This window comes from Cyprinodon tularosa, unplaced genomic scaffold (assembly GCF_016077235.1).
Source record: "Cyprinodon tularosa strain WSP-4 unplaced genomic scaffold, ASM1607723v1 ctg463, whole genome shotgun sequence".
NCBI lineage: Eukaryota > Metazoa > Chordata > Actinopteri > Cyprinodontiformes > Cyprinodontidae > Cyprinodon > Cyprinodon tularosa.
The window spans coordinates 185,028-207,267 of record NW_024039189.1 but is presented as its reverse complement, the minus strand read 5'-3'; the positions used below and the strand labels follow the sequence as shown (position 1 = coordinate 207,267).

At 39.0% G+C, this 22,240-nt stretch overlaps 1 protein-coding gene across 1 annotated transcript in view; it reads right to left on the bottom strand.

Annotated features, from left to right (window-relative positions):
* LOC119793894 (calcium-binding mitochondrial carrier protein Aralar1-like) overlaps positions 1–17,627 on the bottom strand; it is a 42,582-nt gene extending 24,955 nt beyond the window's left edge. Inside the window, exons 1-5 of the mRNA XM_038301182.1 lie at positions 17,459–17,627; positions 16,969–17,022; positions 11,793–11,935; positions 9,324–9,439; positions 7,618–7,757 (exon numbers count right to left, since the gene is read on the bottom strand). Coding sequence (XP_038157110.1) covers positions 7,618–7,757; positions 9,324–9,439; positions 11,793–11,935; positions 16,969–17,022; positions 17,459–17,470 — 465 coding nt within the window. The 5' untranslated portion in view covers positions 17,471–17,627. The remainder of the gene's footprint in view (positions 1–7,617; positions 7,758–9,323; positions 9,440–11,792; positions 11,936–16,968; positions 17,023–17,458) is intronic.
* Positions 17,628–22,240: the final 4,613 nt, after the last annotated feature.

Genomic DNA, 22,240 nt, shown 5'->3' with positions numbered 1-22,240 from the left:
TAGCTTCGAGCAGAGCTACAGCTTGAAGATCCTGCTTTGACCTGGTCACTTCCTTTTCAGATGTGTAAGGCACTGCATCCATCTTCCAGAGTCGCTCTACATGCTTGAAAAGCTCATCCGATTGGGAGGATGTGTATAAACTTAGGACAGGCTGGGTTGGCCGCCCCATCAAAAGACCTGGTCCCTGAAGGGTCCACCCCAACTGAGTATGGACAGCTGCTGGACTGCCAGGTGGGCCAAGCCGAACCGGTTCTATGGGAGTAATCAGGTGTGGCTGGTCTGAACCAATAAGGAGCAGTGGTTCGACTCGCTTCAACGCCGGCACTGGGATCCCTTGCAGGTGTTTATACTTCCTCTGCAGCTGATCAACAGGATATGTATGATGGGCTAAGTTGAGGCTGTCAGCTGTAAAGGCTCCCTCAATCTTGTGTTGCAACCCAGGATTGGTCGCTGCAGAGACACTGAAAGATACATTACGTCCATGTAACATCTGGATATCGTAACGGACAGTGCGTAATGGAAGATCTTCAGGAATGCCTGTAAGACCAAGGATTTTTGCAGCGGCCGGGAGCAACATGGTTCGCTCGGAACCGTCATCCAGGATTGCAAAGGTATTTAGGGTGTGTTGTCCATGACGTAGAACCACAGGTACAATCTTGAGTAGAACACGATGGCCGACCCCATGTCGATCTAAGTAGAGGGAACCTGACGCTGAATTGGTAAGGCAACTTTCTTCCTTTGCAGAGACGCCCATGTCGTATCTTTCGGTTCTGACATTTACCTCATGAAGAGCCAGCAGGTGTTTTCCCTGGCAAATGCTGCAGGGTTTCTTTAGTGTACATTGAGCAGCTTGATGATTTCGGGCACAACGCCAGCATCGTTTGTTGACTTGAATCCAGTTCTTTATTTCGTCTTTGGAGAGCTTAGCCACACCATCACATTGACTGAAATAGTGTTCTGTGCTCTCACAATAGGCACAATAAGCTTTGCTCTTAGTTGTCCCTTTAGCTCGACTCTCCTTTGTTAGCAAGGAAGTCTGTTCTGAGGATCCTTTCACATTATGCAGGACCGTTACAGTCTGTTTGAAGGGGTAGGCATCCGCCTTTCTGCAGGTCTGCTCTCTGTTACCCCTCCCACCAGCTTGGCTATCAAACCCTTGACACCATGACTCTAGACGAAGCCATTCAGATAAGTCATGGAGGGTGTAGGTGGTGCCAGGCTGTTTGAACTGATGTCGACGAAAGTCAGCTCTTTGCTCTGGAGGGAGCTTGCTTATCAGGCGGGCAACGTGAGAGCCGCAATTCAGTTCCACTTCTCCCTCAGGTCCCAATGTTTGCAACAGACCAACTAGTGACTGCACCTGGAGAGAGAACCTCTGGAAAGCTACTATATCACCTCTCCTTATTTCTGGGCCATCTAGGACACTTGCAATTTTCCTTAAAGCAAGCTGATGAGGTTGTCCAAATTTATCATGGAGGGCAGCCATGGTATCAGTATAAGGCTTTGGTGAATTCAGATAAGCGTCCGCAATTAGTCGAGCTTCATCAAACTTAAGATGATCCACAAGGATTTGATACTTAAAGAGTTCGGTTGCGTTAGGAGGGAGTAGGTTCTCCAGGGCCATTCGGAGCCTGGCAAACTCAGTAGGATCTGGATGGATAAACTTGGGGATCGTGGGTTTAGGCCCCCTATATACCATCTCAGATGAAAGAGGTGGGGCTGAATCATGCCAGTTCGGCATCTCACGTGCTGCCCCTGTGACTGATGTAGGGGGTTTAGCCTGAACAGGGTTTGGTTGCAGCAGACCTGCATTTCTTGGTGTCCACTTTGAGGATGGCTCAGGATTTTGTGGAGGAGCGTAGAACGCGTTTCCTCTACGCTCCTGAGTCTGAGGCATGCGTGTCGGCAGAAAGGATCTAAGGGGCGAAGAGGCTGTATCAGGCGGAGGGTAGTACTGTAAGCCATAACCTGAATACTGTTCTTCAACTTTTAGTTTGGAGAATCATGTGAGCAGCTCCTCTCCAGGTTCAGGCCATGGAGGTGGATCAGGCCACTCCTCCTCATCTTCATCTTTAATTGGCCCTGTGTTAGTGGTGGTGGTGTACACCCTTTCTGAGCTACTCAGAGGGGGCTGATACATGGTATATTTTGAAGCAGCCAGCTGAGCCATATCATTTCTCAGTGAGTGGGCAGCTTCAATCAGCGCTTTGATATCACTCCTCGCTTCATTAAGTTCTCTCAGGCCCTCCTGTAGAACTTCCTGTGATTGAAGTAGCTTCTCTTTTTCTGCCTGCAAAGCTCTAAATCTTGTGTGAGGGGGTTGGATGGGGAACTCCCACAGGTTGTAGGGGGAAGGTTCAGGTGTGAGATTCCCATAGTTCCTCCCTTGTGCACTTCTCTCCAGCCAAGGAGAAGTAGGAGGGCAGGTTACATCACTATCACCGTAGAAAGGTGGTGCGTTGCTATACTCAGGTTGGTGTTCCACGTGTCTTGGGATAGGCGGGGGAATTTCCCAACGTGGCGTTTCCCGGATGGAATGATGTGCATACTCAACTTCAAAGTCATCAAATCGGCTTGGTCGGCGTGACTGCCGTTTAGGTCTCACATCAGGGAATGTCGCTCTGTCTGGCTCCATCCTGATAGCTTCTATCCGGCTCGAAGGACCAATGTTAATTAGGATAGGTTCTCAGGTATTTTGTAGCCAACCGGATGGTGTATCGGTCAGGATACAGGAAAGAGGACACGAGATCAAACTCCACTTTGGATGTGAGCTGGTTTATTTGTCGTGATGCTCAGTGTTGCCAGCAGTCTGTAATAACAAATAAATTGCCATGAGGCTAACATATTACAAGACCAGAGGTTTAACTAATACACTCAATTAAATATCCAATAAGGAATAAACTTAACCATCCACTTGCATGTAAATCCACGAAATATAAGTAACTCAATTCACATAAAGGTTACATTATTAGGCGAAGCCTCTATGATAAAACACGAACACAAACAGCCCTTCGACTCAGTTGAACATAAAATGTACTTAAACACTATTTAACTGCATTTCGGTTGTATCTGTTTTATTTTCATTGAGTTATTGCAGCATTATTAAGAGCATGCGCTGTCAGCTGCCACCATTATGCAGGGATTTTATTCAGCCACATGATGGCGCCAAAGTATAGTAAACCTATGAGGGCCAAGCTGATTCAACTTACTTCCAGCGCTCAGACCCCTGCAATATCAAATACCCGTCCTCTCGTAGCTTACACCAGAGATGGGAAGTAACGAAGTCCAAATACTTCGTTACTGTACTCAAGTAGATTTTTCTGATAATTTTACTTTACTTTACTACTTATTTTTATGGCGACTTTTTACTTCTACTCCTTACATTTTTACACAAATATCTGTACTTTCTACTCCTTACATTTTAAAAAATTGGCTCGTTACTTTAGTTTTGAATCATTTCAATGGAGTTACCGTTATTATTTTTCACGTCATCAATACCAAATTCAATCTAATTGGATGGGAATCTACGTTGCATTTGACGCACCGCTACTAGATGAATCGACAGATTCGGCGGTATTCATTGGCGGCAAATCATTGCAGCTTGGTGGTGGTGGCGTTAGCATAGTAGCATGGACGACGAGATGATTGAAAATGAACACAACGGAGATCTAGTCCTATTGGCAGACATCCATTTAAAATGTAGGCAACGGCATGAAAAAAGTGGTTTCTACTTTTACTTTTATACTTTAAGTAAATTTACAAGCCTGTACTTTGTTACTTTTACTTGAGTAAAGTAGTTTAATCAGTACTTCCACTTTTACCAGAGTATTTTTTAACACAAGTATCTGTACTTTTACTCAAGTACGGAAAGTGAGTACTTTTGCCATCTCTGGCTTACACATATAACAACTGAATCTAGAATAAACAAACAGCAAGCTAGGTGCGATAACTTACGTTCTGTCATCAACTTAACACTCGGAGCATCACTTATCAGAACTTCACCAAGAATGCGGTCTCACATGTCAAGCAAACTGAAACTGAAAGTATATTAAAACTACTTTCCTGAGCGGTGGCGCAGCACTAAACTGAGGCTTACGTCACTTCCTAGAGTAAACTAAACCAATATTACAAAATAAAATACAGGAATGTCAGAGCCTTTTATACAGCTACTATACCAAATATTAACTTTGATTTTCTCAGGTGTTCAAATACTTATTTGCAGTTGTATCATACAAATAAATCCAATACTGAGACTGTCAATAGTCAGTGCTGCCACCCTCTGGTTTAGTGGGGAACTGCTTGTTCCGCCAAATATCCCTATCTCACAATGTTAGAGAATCTTGTATCCAGATTATGATCTGGATCATCACCAACACCTTATGGATTGTTCCTTGGGATGAGAGACACCGCTGATAAAAATTTCATTAACATATGTTCATAACTTTTCAAGTTATCCTGTACACAGACAGACAAACACAAAAACTATCCGAAAAAAAACCTCTTTGATGGGGGTTGTACAAATTTTACAAAACATCATTAAAATGTTATGAATGCAGATGTATTGTGGAAATCTTATTTTTAACAATAAATTACACTAAAACCCAACCATTGGTTTGTCTCATTTTGGGATCAGGTCATGTGAGTAAAAAGATGCTAGAGTGAAATGAGGATGTCCTGCTCTAAAAAAGTTAGAACTGTAAATTTACAGTCGTTTTTTACTATTTTTCAAGGTTGCACTTTTAAAAGATGAAACTGTCCAGTGAGCTGTTTCCAAAATAAATTTCTTTTTGTTTTACACTTGGGTAATAAAATGACAAATAAAATCTTTCTAAAGTCTAAAGTCTCCCATGACCCTCATTAGATCATTCTGGGGGAATCCCAAGGCGCTCTCAAGCCAAATGGGACATATGTATTCTGTCAAGCAGAACTACCAGGTGATTTATCAAGTGGATGTAATTCACCACCTCTGGAACAAGCAGCTCTCATTTAAACCAGAGGTGGGCAGCAGTGAAACTCTCATGTAGAATCTCATACTTTGACATTTTAAAGTGATGTTGCCTAAAAATGGACAAAAAAGATACAGCAAGTAAATATTAACAATATACCACAATTAAAGATGACTTATGGTGCATTCAGAAAAAACGGGTTCTGGGCTTTAAAGCATCTGATTAACATGCAAAGTCAATAGAAGATGGCATTAAGCAGCATCGAGAGGTCCAGCGGCGCATCTGAGCATTAGGGCGTCCCAGGGTTAGATTCTGGAGTTCAAAAATAAACTTTTGCAGTAAACATAATCCAGAAGTTTTCTCAGACACATAAATTGCAGCTACATGCGTTGGCGTGTGGAAAATTAATAAATAGAAAAGGGTTTAAAAAGCTAGGAGAATGTTTTTTTTTTTTATAATCAAGGAAAAGAGAAGGAGTTTTGATCATTATTACTCCACTAAAAGATTTTCCTTCTGAACTGTGGTGAAGAACAGAATATTTTTGTAGGATCATAATTAGGGATGGGGATCGAAACCCAGTTCCATCAAGGACCCGGTTCCACTTTTTTCAAAACCCGAAAATCAATAACGTTTGGGCTTATCGATACCACTATCGAGTCTGGTCGTTTTTTTTTGTTTTTTTTCTCCCGGAGGTCCTGTAACATAATTGTGTGTCCCCCGAGTCGCGTCACAGCATTTAAATCTAATCAATCCAATCACTGCAGCATGTACACCAATATTTTGGAATGAAATTGTAAGCAAACAGATATTAAAAGTAAAACAAGTGAAGTCTGGCACTTAACTTTGCTCGCGACTCGAGACTGGCTGAACGGAAAAGACTCCTCCTCCTCCTGCGGCTGCCGCCGCACCACAGTCGGGCCCGTCTTCATCATCCACTCAGAGTACCACTGGTAAGCGCGCACACAGACTTTGTAGCTTGTCCGGTCAGTTAAAAATAGTAATTGTGAAATCCGTCTTGTAATCGGAAGCATACAAGCTAGTTAGCTTGAAAAGTAAATAAAGTTTCAGACGTGCTGCGTGATGATGTGTTCAGATTGGCTCAGTAAAACGACAATTAGGTTATCATGATGCGTTCAAGTGTAACGTAAAGAAAAGGGAAATTTAGTTTTTGGTGAGAAACATGAGTAATACAGTTGTATATTGCTCTAATTATTTTAGAATATATAATTACACTACTGATGCCAACATTTATTAAAAATTACATTTAATTTAAAATACAATTATTTATTTGTTAAATATTTTCCTAATCACTAAAAACATGATGAAAAGTGACAGTAGACAATACATTAACCAACAATTGTGAAAATATATTCTAGTTAGTTTTATGTCATTTCGAAGTGGCCTATTACATTAGCCATGTTTATTGAAGGCTAGAAACGTTTTTGTTATGCTCACTTGTTAAGCAATAAAAGCAATACCAGTTCTGTTAAAAAAATATTGTTGCATCGTCTTTCCACCAAATAACAGAAAAGTATCAATGGTGGTATCGATAAAGACTCGGATCGATAAGGAGTATCGATAAAGGTATCGATATCAATAAATATTAACGATCCCCATCCCTAATCATAATCCTGATTATCTGAGTGCACAGATAACATTTTGAGGTTGGACTTTTCTGCTCAAAAATGTGCTAAACTATTTTTTTCCAACTCATCAAAGCAAATAAAGCGAAGCTGTTCTCTAGATTGCAACATCAGAACAGAGCAGCTAAGTCAAGCATAATACAGAATTTATACCCTTTTATTTTTATGTTTTATGCTGGACAGTTTGTCCCGGCAGTCATCTTGAAATCTTTTATGTAATTATAAAGAACTACTTAATTAATACTTAATCTATTATTAGATTATATATAACCATAAATTAATGCATAAATGTCTAAAAAATATGTGTGTAGCTTTATTAGCAAGGACTGCATGTAAATCTGGTTGGTCTTCAGTAATTTATTAAGAAAATATAGATGTTGTGAACGTTCATTTTCCTGTAGGTTTAATGTGATCAGAATTGTTTGACTCTGAACTGGTTTCTGTGCCTATTGGTCCATCCCTAAGAGCACATTGATCCCTGCCTGGCCACCCCAATGAACATTTTCTGAAATTTCCACTGGAGGGACAATCGCTTTATTACTGGCCTCTGCAGGATGACGAGATCCATCTTTCAAGCAGAATTAGGCCACGGTTAGGAGGAAGCTCATTTCAGATGTGATCTTGATCTATGGCTAAGGGCTACAGGTGAGGTTCACAATGTAAATAATCCAGTAAAGTTAGCCATTTTGGCTCAACTCTTTCTTCAGCTGTGGCTTCAGACAAAGCCCTAATCCAAACTGTCATGCTATCGACTGAAATTAAAATAATCTTAGAGATGGAAAGGTCTTTATGCACATATGAGATTCTATGAATGATGAAATCAGGAAGTTAAAAAACAGCCTCTTGTGTTAAAAATGCAATGGACATTATTGGCTCTAATTGTTGATCAGACTCAAAAATTCATTAAATCCTACTGAAAATAGTTTCGACAATATTATTTTTATACGACTGGAGTTTTATCCATCAACAATATATTTTAATATTTATAATAATACAAAAAGAAAAAAACTCTGGGATAAAATGTTTACCTGCAGAAACTGAGTGAACTCTGAATAACTGAGGTTCTTGTTTCTTTCATGGCCGAAATGCAGCCTGATGAACTCACAGTCCCAGTTGAAGGGAATGTGGTGATGCACTGTCGTCTGGCTGAAGATGTCTCGGACGTTTTCTGGAAAGCATTGAGTGGCTTATGAAACAACAAAATTATAAAAATGCAACAAGCAGTTATAATGTCAAAACTTCTAATGATCCTAATCACATAAAATCTGCCAAGGAAATTGTGAGACTCCCTTGGTAGGCCTGGTGCTTGAAGTTGATGTGGTTCTGCACACCTCTGCTTTGGCAGTGGAAGGAGTTCCCAGACCAGATTGGTGAGTTGGGGAACGAAGCAGATCAAGGCAGGAATCGACCTTGCCGGTTGTGCAATTTGGCCTGAAAGACGAGCTCATTTTGAGCTGCCTGGACCTTTAAGAACCTAACACTGTCCTTCCAAAGGTCAAACAGAGAAGCCAAGGAGTCTTGTGACCTTTCACAAGATACTTATTGTGCCCATATGGTGTTAATGTGACGTAGCCTTAATGGTAATAGTCAAAGTACAAGAAAAACTGTGTTTAAAATAACCCATTTCAGCATTAAGATACTGCCCGCAATTAGACATGCATTTTATAAAGTTTAGTTTAAAGAAAAACTGAAGCTCTGGTTTTATTTATGTTTAATTTTCTAAATAAATAGTCTAAGCAGAGCCTGTTTAAAAGGCGCTTGGTATAATGTAGTATTTTACTAAAAGGACTCCCTACTCATTTTTCATGCAGAAATTGCAGACCTGTAGAGCATTCAGTCCCTTCTGGGAATCTTAAAAGAGTCACATCAAAATTCAGTTTAAATCAATAAATGTAGCGTTTTTCTACAGGGGCTGTGCTTTAAATTTTGAACTTTGAAACAACACTGAGTCACAAAAGGAAGAACACAAGAAGGAGAGGAAACAAACAAAACAAGAGACAATGAAAGAAGAAAAGACTTAAGACAGAGAGTAAAGAGGGAAAGACAGCAAATGTAGAGAAAAGGGAAAGTCACAAGGGGGAACATTTGAAAAGGTACAAAGACGGGAAAGAAAAAAGCATGGTAAAGAAAAAAGGAAGGGACAGCAGAAAAACGGATGAAAGGATGGAAGAATGTGCACTGGGAAGAAAATGAAAAAGCAAGGAATGACTGAACAAAGACATGAGAAGGAACATGAGAAAGGAAAGTTAGTAGGAAGGAAAGGTAAGAGATAAAGTGACGATAGCAGTAAGTGAGTAAGGATGCAAGGAAGAAGAACTAGAAAGAAAGTTAGACAGTGGATACACTTTGATCCGGAAGAAAGGCCCAAAAAAAAAAAACACATAAGGATTAGGAAGACAAAGAAAGACAGTCGAGGGAAAGAGTTTAGCTTTTAGGGACACCAAATGGAGTCTGGAAATACTTTTGAAAAGTTTTAATTCTTTGTCTATACTTTTGAAGATCTTAAAAATGCTTAAACCAAATTCCAGACTCTCCAGGATGTGCAAAAAAATTGCTTAAAACTTTCAACTACCCTGAAAATTATACAGGATTAACATTCTTAAAAATAGCTGTATGAAATGCTTCTCTAGCTCCTACAGCAGTGTGGATGGGGATAAGGTTTGGAGAGCACAAAAAATAAAAGATGAAAACAGTGTCTGGACTACTTTCAGCAGGTTCGATACCATGTACGTACCAAACGAGATGTTTCCTGAGCCATTCTTGTCAAACAATTGAAAGGCTACTATGAAGAGGGCATCCGGGGCGCAGAGAACTGATTCAAAAGCCAGAAACTCCTGGAAAGAGATCAATCTGTTTGGATGAGAAAGAACAGAGGCAATCTCAATGAAAAGAACAAGAAAATTAGAGACTTTACTGCCCGTCAAGTCACAAAAAAAAGAAAAACTTAATAAAACCAAATACACTTAGCAATACTGGCAGCAGAGGTAAAAAAAATAAAAAAATAAAAAAAGACAACATTGGATTAATTTAATATTAAAGTGACTAATTGTTAACACTAATGTTGTTTTTATCTGTGGGGAGTGAAATTGTTAGAATATTTTAACCCAAGGTTCATTTACGGTATCAGATAATTATACAACAGGCTCTAGGTACTGTAGCCCAGCTTTAATGTGTTTTTTTTTTTATCTGTAATGACATCAAACAAGGAAGTTGAACCATTTTATCATAGAAAAATAAAACCTTTTTGTGAGGTAAAAAAATACAACACAAATCTAAACCAGCAGGTGGTTCTCTTTCAGTTGCCTGAAATATTAAACATGTCAGATCTTCATTTCTTTAAGCATTTTAAGGACAAAGTATTGTCTAAAGTGTTCTTGATGACATTCTGATTACCCTAATGTGATGTTCTATCAATTAGTTAGCAGACTGTTGTATAGGAAATGCAGAGAAAGGGGCCACATTCTGAATACAGGGTGCAAGCCCTGCTGCATGCATTCACCAGAGAGGATAAGATGCTGTCCGTCAAACACAAAGCTTGTATGATTACTGGAGGCTGATTAGAGATAAAGTGTCAGATGTTGCATAAAAAAAAAAAACAGTTAAGAGATATAACATCAGGCTAATCAGGTTCAGTCATTCTGGATTTTGTCAGCATCATTTCCTACAATTGGATGCATTCAAGTTGCACTTATCTTAAACTAAACACAATCTGCAGGAGGACATGTTCAGCCATGTTATCTTGTGTTTATGTTAAAAACCCCTATGGGGTTTAAAACCAATGAAACAAAATGTATCTTTTTTTTTTAAGAAGATTAATCATCCACAGTCTTTCACTTTATATGTCTCATGTTGATGCGCTGCTTCAGCATATATGTAGTGTTAATGGCTCAAATGTAAAACAGAGAAAGATGTGGTTCAACTAACATATGAAGGATTTACTTTGAATGTCAATGTAACTATTTAGGATTTAAATCTGAAACATAAAACCTTCTTTTCAACTTTAGGATCTGTTATATGAAAGATAGGATATGACACAACATCTCTCAATAAATGTGCATTTATTTACAATTATTACTTTCATATTGAACTCAAAGGCCGCTTCTGCTCATACTAATAGAAACCTCTGGATGCAGAAATGATAAAGAAAATTGAGCATTGGCTGAACTTAATTTCAGACTGAAAAAAGTAAGACTTGTGGAAGTGATCAAATAAAGAACTAAATCAGGGACAGTCTGCAATGATTCAATAGCTGCTTCAACGAAATTGGGCAGTGGGATGGATGAAGCGGCAACTGAAAGCAGAGCAACAGCGAGACAATGGAATAATCAAGTAATGCAGAAAAAAGGGCGATAGTACAGCAAACACTGAACAAATCGGTAAAATTATTATTTTTTTCGACAAAACTGGAGTTTACATAAAGACTGAAACTAGTAAACTGATTTGTGCTTTAAGGTTTTAGAAAAAAAAAAGATGAAAAATCCAGTTTGACATTAAAAAAAAGAAATTATAATTTTGGAGCATGTTATGAACAAAACAAATGGATCCTAACTAGATTATTATATCTGTTGGATAGTGTCTCCCAACCCATGCATGAAGCTGTTGCTGAACTGAAGAGCTCCTTCAGTGACAGACTGCTGCACCCTAAATACACCAGGGAGCGTTATCACAGATCCTTCCTCCCAGCAGCTGGAAGACTCTAAAACCACCACTGTTCCCAACAACCTCAATAGGTTGTTACATTCATGCTGATTTTGCACAATTTCTACATTAGTCAGTTAAATAACATGCTGCTGTCATTTTGCACATCTCTGATGTTGCTGCTATTTTCAAATATCCATTACTGTAAAAATGTCCATAGCTGTATATTGGCTATGTATTCTGCAGGTGCACGGTGTTTTTTTTTTTTGTTAAAGCACTTTACAGTACAGTATTTCTAATTGGTAATCTTTTAAGTCATCACTATTATGTTATTCTTATACACGTTCTAAGGTCCACATTTGTGTGACCATTTTTTTTAATAATCTTTTTGCTGCTGTAAACACCGGAAATTCCCTATTGTGGGACAATAAAGGGATTGTCTATTCTATTCTATCAAAAAAAACATCTCTCTCAATATCAATGGATACATTAAAAGTATAAAATGTTTTTATGAATAAGGAACATTATATAAAACATCTTACTCTAACACAAGACCTTTACTCACCCATCTTTGGTGGTGTCGGCCACTCCAGCTATCAGCTCCACAGTTTTAGGGTTGTGTTGAGGCTGAGTGTGCAGACCCAAATAATTCTGCACAAAGTCTCTGGGGGTCATGTAATGCTCCCCATCCTCCACCACGCTGGCGTACTGCAGAGAGAGCACATGCACAGAGCTGTAAACAGCACTGAGTGTGGATTGACATGTCGTCTGAGTCAGAGAAATTGTAAGGTAGAAACTCCACTGTGCGCTCAGAAAGCTGAGTAGCTTTTCTGTCTCTATAGGGATCTCTTTTCTGTGTCAAAACATGGTTTTGTGTTTTAGAAGAACAAAGGAATCTCCTTTCACTCAAGCTATGGAGAATTTAAAATCTATACCATGCTTCGCTTTAGGCTACAATAACACTGAATTGTTTATATTAATTCACACTCCTTTGTTATTTTAAGGTATTTTCCAGACTGTTCTGTTAAAAAAAAAGGTCAATTTCACTTTAGATACAGTTAGTCATCTACAAAACAACATGTTTGGGTCAGCTTTTTGTTTCAATCTTTTGTTTGAAAGTAAAAGCAAACCTCCAAGAAACACACTTCCTATCCAACATTCCTCTGGTGACATATTCAAAGAAATAAGGAATAGCTCAGCTTGTCTTTATTTTCTTAAATGTTTTCTGTCTCAATATTTCTTTCAAATGAGTATTCTGAGCAGTGGTAGTAGCATTTTTCAAATTTACTTTGCCATAAAATGGTATATAAGCTTTTTTTTTTACTTCTGTTTCGAACTGAAATGTTTCAGATAACCAAAATTATTCTTATATCAAACAAAGATAACCCAAATAAACGCAAAAAGTCGTTTTTAAAATGATAATTTTATTTTATCAGATGGGATTTTTTAGTCCGGATGGTGGTATTTTAAGAAAGAAAACTATTTATCTAAACCAATAAGTAATACGGTTGATCAGTTGTCAGTAATGTCTGATCATATGGATGTCTGGAGATTTATGGGCTGCATAAGCAAACAAGCTTAGACTTTGACTAGACTAACCCACAACCATTTTTTAAAGCCTTTTAGCTGTCCTCCTGTCAGTGGACTTTGAATAAGGGTCATGGAGTGAAAAGTTTCCTTTTATTAGAAGTCATTAAACTTTCATTTATACAGGTAGTCTGGGACCTATTAGGCACTATTCAGGTTAAGATTAAACACAAATGGCTTTGAAGGTCTTTAAACAAAAATCAATTTTTGTGATTATAACTTGTTCTTGAATTATTACAATAATTTACATTAACTTTACTTTTAATCAACTTTAGATTAGGCTGGTTAGGGTTGGTGAAATTTAACCCAAGAAAGTGGTTTCAAGGGAAGCAGTTATATTATTGTAGTTCCTAAAATTGCCTTTTCAAAGGCCACTTTTAAAATCATTAAAAAAAATGATAAACACAAATTAAGTCTGTCTAAAGAATTTGTAAAGAAGATTTTGAACTTCTATTTTCCCATATTATTGCTTTAAATACATAAAATTCAAATAATAGCATCAACCTTTAAGCCTAAAATATTTCACTCCCCATCACTGGGGGTAAAACCCGATCTTAGTCAGGGCTTTAAGATGTACAGTCATTTATAGAGCTGGGGTAGAGTTTCAAGTTTGGCACCAAGATAGCTCTGGAAGCAGAAGGAGAGCATGAACCGGCAGGAGAAAGGCCACACTCATGGGTCTGAGCCAAGCTGAGGGAGAGAAAGCAAGGGCGTAGGAGGAGACCCCTCCAATTCCAAGTGTTTTCACAGCTACAATTCAATGCACTCCGCTGAATTAATGTTTCACAGTGAAAATATTAATTTCAAGCAATCCAATGTCGTGCTTCTCCATCACAATTGTGTATCTATTCACCCTCACAGTAGGCCTCAAGTAGTTCTTAATCAAATTATACAGGCAGTCAGAGTGAATAATTAACCCTTCCACCTGAATATGCATTGAAATTACGCAGCGCTGTTACAGCTGGGTGACGGGATGTTGAGACCTGCATTTTCAAACAGAGTCAATTCCTTCTGGAACAACTTTATACTCCAAACAAGACACTTACAGGCAGTAAGCAAACTTAGAAACATGACGAAAAGAGAGGAGATTCTCAGTTAAATACGACCTTGAATAAGCTCCTTCCGCTGCACCCTAAAAACAATCTGAGGGCTTAATGCCAAGGGAACTTTTTTGTTTTGGTTTGGTTTTCACTTACCATTAAAGGATTTGTCTATAAAAACCTTTAAAATATCTCTCCAGCTAGAGACGGTTAAATGCAATGAATGTGGAAAACAGTATTAAAATACTTTAGCCTATCAGAGAAAGACCTGACGTACACTGCAAATCAGTGAGAAACTCTAGCATTCATTCAGCCTTTGAGGAACAAGTTTATACTTTAAACAATATGCATGTAAAGGGTAAACAAATCTACAGGTTTATGACGAAAGCAGTAGTGTTACTTACTTGAATGGCACCCTTTGAAAATGACTTTGATGAGGTTTCCTTGAGTGTTTTCACTGACAGAGTAAAGGCTAGGGTTGGACTATTATTTAAATTTACATAACAGACAAATTTCTTTAAAAAAAAACCCCACACAATTCTAAATCGTAGAGGCATTCCATTTAACATTATTAAGATGCTAATTTTTTTTTCAGTCCAGCCCTTTAGGAGGAAGTAATGTAGATTATCTCGGTTGTAGGTAGCACAGATTCATTCATCTAACTAAAAGTAGTCTTCTAGAAAACAAGGGCTGTGTCCAAACGTCCTCCCTAACCCCTAAATCCCTTATTCACTATATAGATTGGGGACTTTATAGTGGACTTTATAGTGAACTCAGTTAACTGACTGTTCAGACAGATGGTCACAACTTTTCGCTTCCTGTTGTTAACGTGACTTTGCCTCCCCGTACAGTGTCTGCACCATCTTTGTTATAGACTTAGACAACTTTCATTTTCATTTAATATACACAGTGTGTTTGCAAAATGAAATCTTTGTTGGTAGAGCTTTTCAGATAGTAAATGAAACGTTCCATTGCTGCAGCAGTGATCAAATGTAAACAATGTGGGAGAAAAAAAAACATGGTGGGAAAAACAGTTTTGGTTTGGTGTTATTAGTGGGATGCAGAGTCTGTGCCATGATTTAGAGTTTTTCAACAGTTCAGCAGTCTGATGGCTGTGGGGAAGAAACTGTTACAGAATTGTTATTTGTTGCCACTGTTAGGTAGTGACAGTCTATGGCAACAACGTTCCTCAGTGACTGCAAGTCCCATAATGCTTTGCAAGGAGAGCTCTACTCCTATATCTGATTGTCTAGTGACCATAGATGATCACACAGACGTTTTGGACAAAGCCTAGAAGCATTCCATGCAAAAATAAAGTCCTGTGACAGTGGACTCCTGACAGGAGAGTATTCAAGGGTATTAAAGCAATTAAACATATTAGTACAAACATATTAGTACAGAAGAAAATAAAAATAAAATTGTTATCACAATCATGGTTGGAATAAAAAAACTGTATTTGGCAAATATCCCACAGACCGGGTAAAGTATTTGCTTTTTAGAGAGTCTTTGTGAAATAAAGTTTAATTTATATCAGGTTTTTTCCCTTCTGGATTATCACAGGAAGCCCCAATTCCTTAGCCTGATAAAGCAGACTAAATGAGAGATTAAATGTGTAATTTAGTCTGGCCCCGATGAATGACACATTGGAAGATTGTTGTTTTTCAAATATACTTTGAACTTTTAATGTAGCGCTCCATTGAAAGCTGCTGCTGCCACAGTGCATGCTACGTTTCAATAGTTGTTGCCATCTTCCTTGTTGTGCTTTCTCCAGCATCGCGGAGCTATGTTGTCCCGCCCTCAAAACCCCGCCCGCTTTGCATCCGAATATTCAAAACACATCTCTGCGTTGTGATTGGCCCGCCAGTTCTAGGGCCGGAAGCTGCATTCACACCAAACGCAGCAAGGGCAGCAAAAACGCTTCTGCTGCTTCCTTTTTGATGCTTGTACCAGTTTAGTTTTCAAACGTGGCTGAAGCAGCTTTGCTGCTCTGGCTGCACTGTCGAAAAGAGGGTCTGACGCGCGTTGGGAGGACCTACCCTATCCCTTCTTTGCCTGGCAGCTATATTTGCTGTGATCAGTGCGAATAAAGTATTTTTAATATGTTTTTAAGTGAGAAAATCCACCTGAAAACTTAATCAGTGCAGTCAGTTCACCCAGATTACCATCCTGCCTTCCATTATTATTTCTGTCGGAGCCGCTCAGACCCCCACATACCGGCGGTGTGCTGTCAGTAGGAATCCCATTCAACAGCAGCCTATGGCCCGGTCACCACCTCGTGGTTCGCCTCGGCGGCTGGAAGGTGGTTTTCATCTAATCAAAACTGCAGGCACCAGGATAATAAAAGCGAACATGTTTTGCCGGCAGATTTCAGCATTTGAAGTTAATTTAGGCGTTAATAATCTGTTTCAGAGGAATGATCATAGCGCTCTGTATCATCAGCGATGTGTCTGTCTCGCTGCCAGCTCCCGGATCAGCTTCTCTGATTGGTTGATGCAGCGCGTCGGCAGCAAACGTTAAATTTTTCCATCTCGAGCAGCAGCGCGTTTGCGGCACGTCAAGCGCGTCAGATGCTCGAACGCTCCCAACGCGCTGCGGGACATTTTGATGCGCCTTGACGCGCTTCAACCATTAACTTTGCATGTAATCTCGCTGCTCCTGCTGCTCCTGCTGCGTTCGGTGTGAATGCAGCTTGAGGCATTGATTGAGGCTAGACCACACGCAGGCAAAAGTGGGGCTAGTTTACTAGGCTACCAATTAAATTAAACAACTTAAGCCAGCAACTATAGGGTCATCAACACTGAGGGGCATATCCTGCTCTGATACAGAAATCATAAAAAACCGATAAAGACAGATAAAGAGCCATATTGCCAAAGTTAAATCTTTTAGAGGGACTTCCATTAGATAATCAGCACATTTACACATTTTACAATATAGCAGAAACCAAAGCTTTTCAAAACTTTTTTTGTAAGACCTTTGTTAAAGTAATACCAGGCGCTACAAATAAAAGAAAAACACAACCTAGACACACAATGCATGCTTATTATTTGTTTATTTTTGCATTTATCTATACTTATTACAGAAATTGATTACACTTAAAGCACAGCTCAAACTTACCTTTAAAAAAATAGACTTCAGCTCATTGGGGTCAGCTCTTCTTGTGGTTTGCACCTGTAACACAAAAGTCTAAGGTCAGAACAAGTCCTCAGCAGAGGACACTGACCGACGTCTGGAAATTAAGATTCATATAGACAACTTTTCATCAGTTTAACTGGATTTGTTACTTTTCAGCTTTGGTTATTTTTAACGCAGACGGCTCAGCAGGACTCGAGCAAAAATAACCATTTAAAGCGTCTTTTTGACTAGTTTCGAAATACATCTCTGTTATTCCAGTTGTCTCCTTGAGGCCAGGGAGATGCGCCTATTTATCAGGATGCAGAGCTAATAAATGCAATAAAAGGGAGGAGGGCTCTCCGCTGCGTTCAAGCTCTAAAGCCGAGACGTTCGCGCATATTAGACGTCCTCCGCACCCGAAAGCTCAAAGCCCGCTGCCGCTTTAAATGCCTTTTTAATCTCATTTCTGAAAAAGAAATATTGACGGAGTCACCTTGACCGCCATGCTGGATGTGACGTCAGCTGCAGTGGACTGTACTAGCGCACGCGCTGGGGTTCGGGATGACAGCACGCGGGCATGTCAGCCGCACCGATGAACGTCTGGGTCCCTGAGCTAAATTTATCCCAGTATTGTCCCAGTATTCTCTCTGTGGAAGAAGCTCCTGCAGCTGAGGCGTTGCAGTTTGCTTTACTGCTCATTTAAAACATGACACACCTGTCTGCGCTGTTCCAGTCCCTAAACACAACACAGGATACAAGAAACAAACACAACTTGGTAAAGGTGACTGCGGTCATGGGGAAGAACACGGAACAAGTGCAAACAAGATGTTCTGCTGTAAACAAATGTTGTTCAATGTAATTACATCTAATAGAAGTAATTTAAAACATAATAAGAAACTGGTATTTTAGATTTATTACATACAAAGGAATATTTCTCTTCATTCTGTTCATTTCAAGAAATAGGCTGTTATCACACTATTGCAGACATCCCAAGTTCCAAAAACTCATTTCAGGGAGATGCCCCTGTTATAGCCCCTGTACTGAAGACATAATACTAATCAAATGATGATCTGCACTGGAATAAACATGGTTACTGATAGGTCCTTTGGATCTATTTAATAATTTTTCTTTACAAATTCTGTTTTACTAATTATTCAAAAACAATACGGTGATAGCTTCATTGGTATTAAGATAGGATCATCTGCAGAATTGTTTTTCACATAAAAAAAGCTCTGATTTTTACAGATTAATTTAAGTTTTTCTTGAGTTCTAAATAAGATCTTATAGAAAACTGTAGTTTTCTACAAAAACTGTGTGTTCCTAAATTATAAATGTATTTCGACCTCATAATGAATAGAATTTTTAATTTAACCTAACTGAAAAGAAATTTCTTTTTATGCATCTCTCCTAATATATTTGAATCCCTTTCCTTGTTTTTTATATTTATGCTTTTCTCTGCCCCCATGAAAACATACTGGCCCCCTCCTGGCCCCCCGGTGCATTTGGTCTAGATCCGCCACTGTTCCTCACCTTCACTAGAGTTGGATATACCTTAGTATTGTTAGGAATCCAGTTTGTGTGGGTTGTGTTTTTGTGTTTTTTTCCCTCCACCACCAGGTGGCGCCTGGTTCTCGTTGGCCCTTTTACACACCTGCGGATGGTACCTCATTACCTGAGTACTCTTAAGCTGCTCACTGCCACTACCTTTATGCCAGAGTGTTTGCCAGTTTTAGGTACTCTAGCCAAGCTGAGTTTTGATTAGTCCAACTGAGTTTTTGTCTCCCTGAGTCTTAACCTTGTTGTTTTTGTCTTTGCCTCTCGGCAGGAAGTCATCCTGCAAACTGGATATTTGGGCCTTCTCCCCCTGGAAGGATCGTCTTGAGCATCATACCACACCGACTGGATTCTTGGAAGGACACATTTTCTGGAGTCCAGTTGCTGTTTCTGCTTTTGCAAATCACAGCTCAAATTTCCCACTGAGCCTGAACTAAACACTGAACTTCCCTTCTCACTTTCCAGTGCCGGTTCACCAGCGCTCAGAGTAACACTGGACCCATATCAACTTGTTTTCAATAAAACCTGTTAAACCTTCCCCTGATTTCTCTGAGTGGTTTCCTGCATGTGGGTCAGATCGGTGAAAAAGATCATGAGAAGTATATTCTGCTGTAAAATTAGTCCTATATTTTCGCTTTTTAATCGAGGATTCAAACTCTGCCGTTTCACAGGATGCACAGCTTTGAGTGGCAACTAGGTGACTTTTGACAGATAGGTTTCACCAGCAACCTCCTCCTCAAACCTGCACTCTCTTGTTGTCTGCGCAATCGTAGTAGTTCTAATCCGCACATGTTGCACAAATTATTGCCTGCTCTATCTCACTCGCATAAAAAAAAACACCACCTCCCATAGTCTAAAATCCGGGAGAATTTATCCAACCCGCGAGAATTCCGGGAGACTTGGTATGTCTGCTATTGTCCTATTTCCATTATCCAAGGCGAATAATGGGAAAGGTTTGGTGGAAGAAAAAGTGTCGAAAAAGGTACACAGACTAATTAAATTAGGGGCAAACTGTTGTAAAGCAAGGCCATTTCAAGAATTTTTCTGGGTCGTGATCTTCAGGCCTTTTCTTTTAAATGTTTTCATGATTTTGTAGCTCTTCATAAGCTGTCAACCAGAGGTGTCAAGTAACGAAGTACAAATACTTCATTACTGTACTTAAGTACACTTTTTAGGTATCTATACTTTACTCCATTACTTATTTTTCTTACTACTTCTACTCATTACATTTTTAAAACAACGTTACTCGTTACTCTAGGCTTTTGTTTAATGTTTATAAATAACTTATTTCATGTCATGTGCACCATCCAATGCAGATCATTGGCGCCATCCACATCTAGTGAAAACCAGTGTAATTGGATGAGTCATATAGATAGCAAAGCATAGACTGGTTAGACATGGTTAGCTAAAGGAAATCATCAGAAGCAAGCAGGTGTTCTTCAAACTGCAAACGTGAACTGTCTATGCCATGCTACAATGTTGGATTCAGAAAAAGATGTTGAAATGTCTGAAAGGTCGGATACAGCATATTGGGAGATGACCAACAAGACCTCCCTCATTCTTGGCCCTGACTCAAAGACTTTTTCCATATAGTCGAAAAATGTAGCTTATAATTCATATAGTGGCATCTGGCTGTTTTTTTTAAAGGTTACTTTATACTTTTATACTTTAAGTAGTTTTTGGAGCACATACTTTTTCACTTTTACTTGAGTAAAGAGGTCAAGTTGATACTTCAACTTTTACCAGAGTGTTTTTAAACTGCAGTATCTGTACTTCTACTTAAGTAACAAATGTGTGTACTTTTGACACCACTGCTGTTAACGAACATCGCGCACCGGGCACTAAGTGTCAGGAACTGGGAGGAGATGAGAGAGTGGGGCACTAAAAGAAGGCTAGGCTGATAAGAAATCATAAATGTAATTGTAATAACAACTTATTAAGAAATGTATAAAGCTTGTTATTAGATATAAGTTATAAAATACTAAAATATTTGCTCAAGAAAAAGATGGACATCTCTGGTGTGAGAAAGGGGGAAATGATGTGATAGATGAGATAGAGGGATGAGTTGAACTATTTGGTAACATGAAATAAGAAAATTTTAAAAAGCTACCTACAACCCAAAAAGTTAACACATAAGTATATAATAATGCAATTTTCTTTAAAGAGCAGTAATTTGTTTCAGTACACAATTAATGAGCATGCTTCCGTACCCTTTGGAACTCTTTTACCTTCTTAAAAAGTTAGGCAAAGAGGTCCGCCTCCTGTCCACCTCTATTACTCAGATCAGCTGTGCAATCTTAGGCACACAGCTAGACTGGGTGCCTAAGATGTGCACAGAGGGGAGAGAAACAGGATGGACTTTTAGAGTGTTTAACTGCTGTAGACAAAAGGACCTAGAAAACATACATTATAGTGACTGCATACACACATGCAGTCATTTACTACTGAAGAAACACAAAATTTCTTCACACAAATTAAAACCATGAAAAACTATTAATGCAGAGGTAAGAAATATATGAGAAATTGTTCCATGTTCAGCCTGCTACACCTATTCTAATTAAAAAAATGAGTTTTTTCAGGTTTCTGAGACAACCACAGTACTGAGAACTGCTCTGATTAAGGTGATCAATAACATTCATTTTAATAGAGGCTATAGCAGAACCACAGAGCTGGTATTATTGGACTTCAGTGCAGCGTTTGATACTGTTGATCACTTGATTTTCTAACAGTGTCTGAAAAACTGGGTTGGCTTCTATTATAAAGGACTTCACTGATTGAAATTCCACTTGAAGGACTCTGACCTTTATGTGTCAGTATGGAACTTTAAAACCGAGTCCAGAAAACTCACATGGACCTCAAGGCTCCATTCTGAGGCCCCTCCTATTTAACATTTACATGCTCCCCTTAGCTCAGTTTACAGCAAACAACAAGATATTAGTTACCATAGCAATGCAGATGACACACAGCTTTACATCACAATGTCACCAGGTGTCTATGAACCCATCTGAGCTTTGGCTAGATGCTTTGAACAGATCAATATATGGATGCACCACAATTATCTCAATCTGAATAAAACCAAAACTGAGGTAATAATCTTCATCATAAGAGGAGAGATTCAGAGTTAGCTCATAGCTTCAGCTACTGCAGCTAGAAACCAGTGGTTATGGCAGACATCTTGGTGTCATCATGGACTCAGACCTGAACCTTCAGAGGCACGTAAAGGCAGTTACTAACTTAGCCTTTTATCACCTAATAACATCTCCAGGATTAAAGGACTAATGTCCAAGCAGGACCTAGAAAAACTAATTCATGCATTTATCTTTAGTAGAATTGACTACTGCAAAGGTGTCTTCATAGATTTGCCTAAAAAGTCCATCAGACAGCTGCAGCTGATCCAAAACCCTGCTGCCTGTGTTCTCACCAAAACTAAGGACGTAGAGCACATCAGCCCGCTTCTGAATTACTTACAGACTTTAAAATCTTTCTATTAGTCTATGGATCAGCACCTCAATACATAACAGATTTGTTCATTTAGATTAGTTCAAGCCTACTCTGTACATCCAGAACTAGAACCAAACATGGAAATGTAGCATTCAGTTCCTAGGCTCCACTTATTTGAAACAAACTTCCAGAAGACGTGCTGAAAGTCTTAAAACCCTTTTTTTTTTAGAACTGCCTTTGACTGTTGAAGTTAAACTGTTAATTGAGGTATCAGCTTACA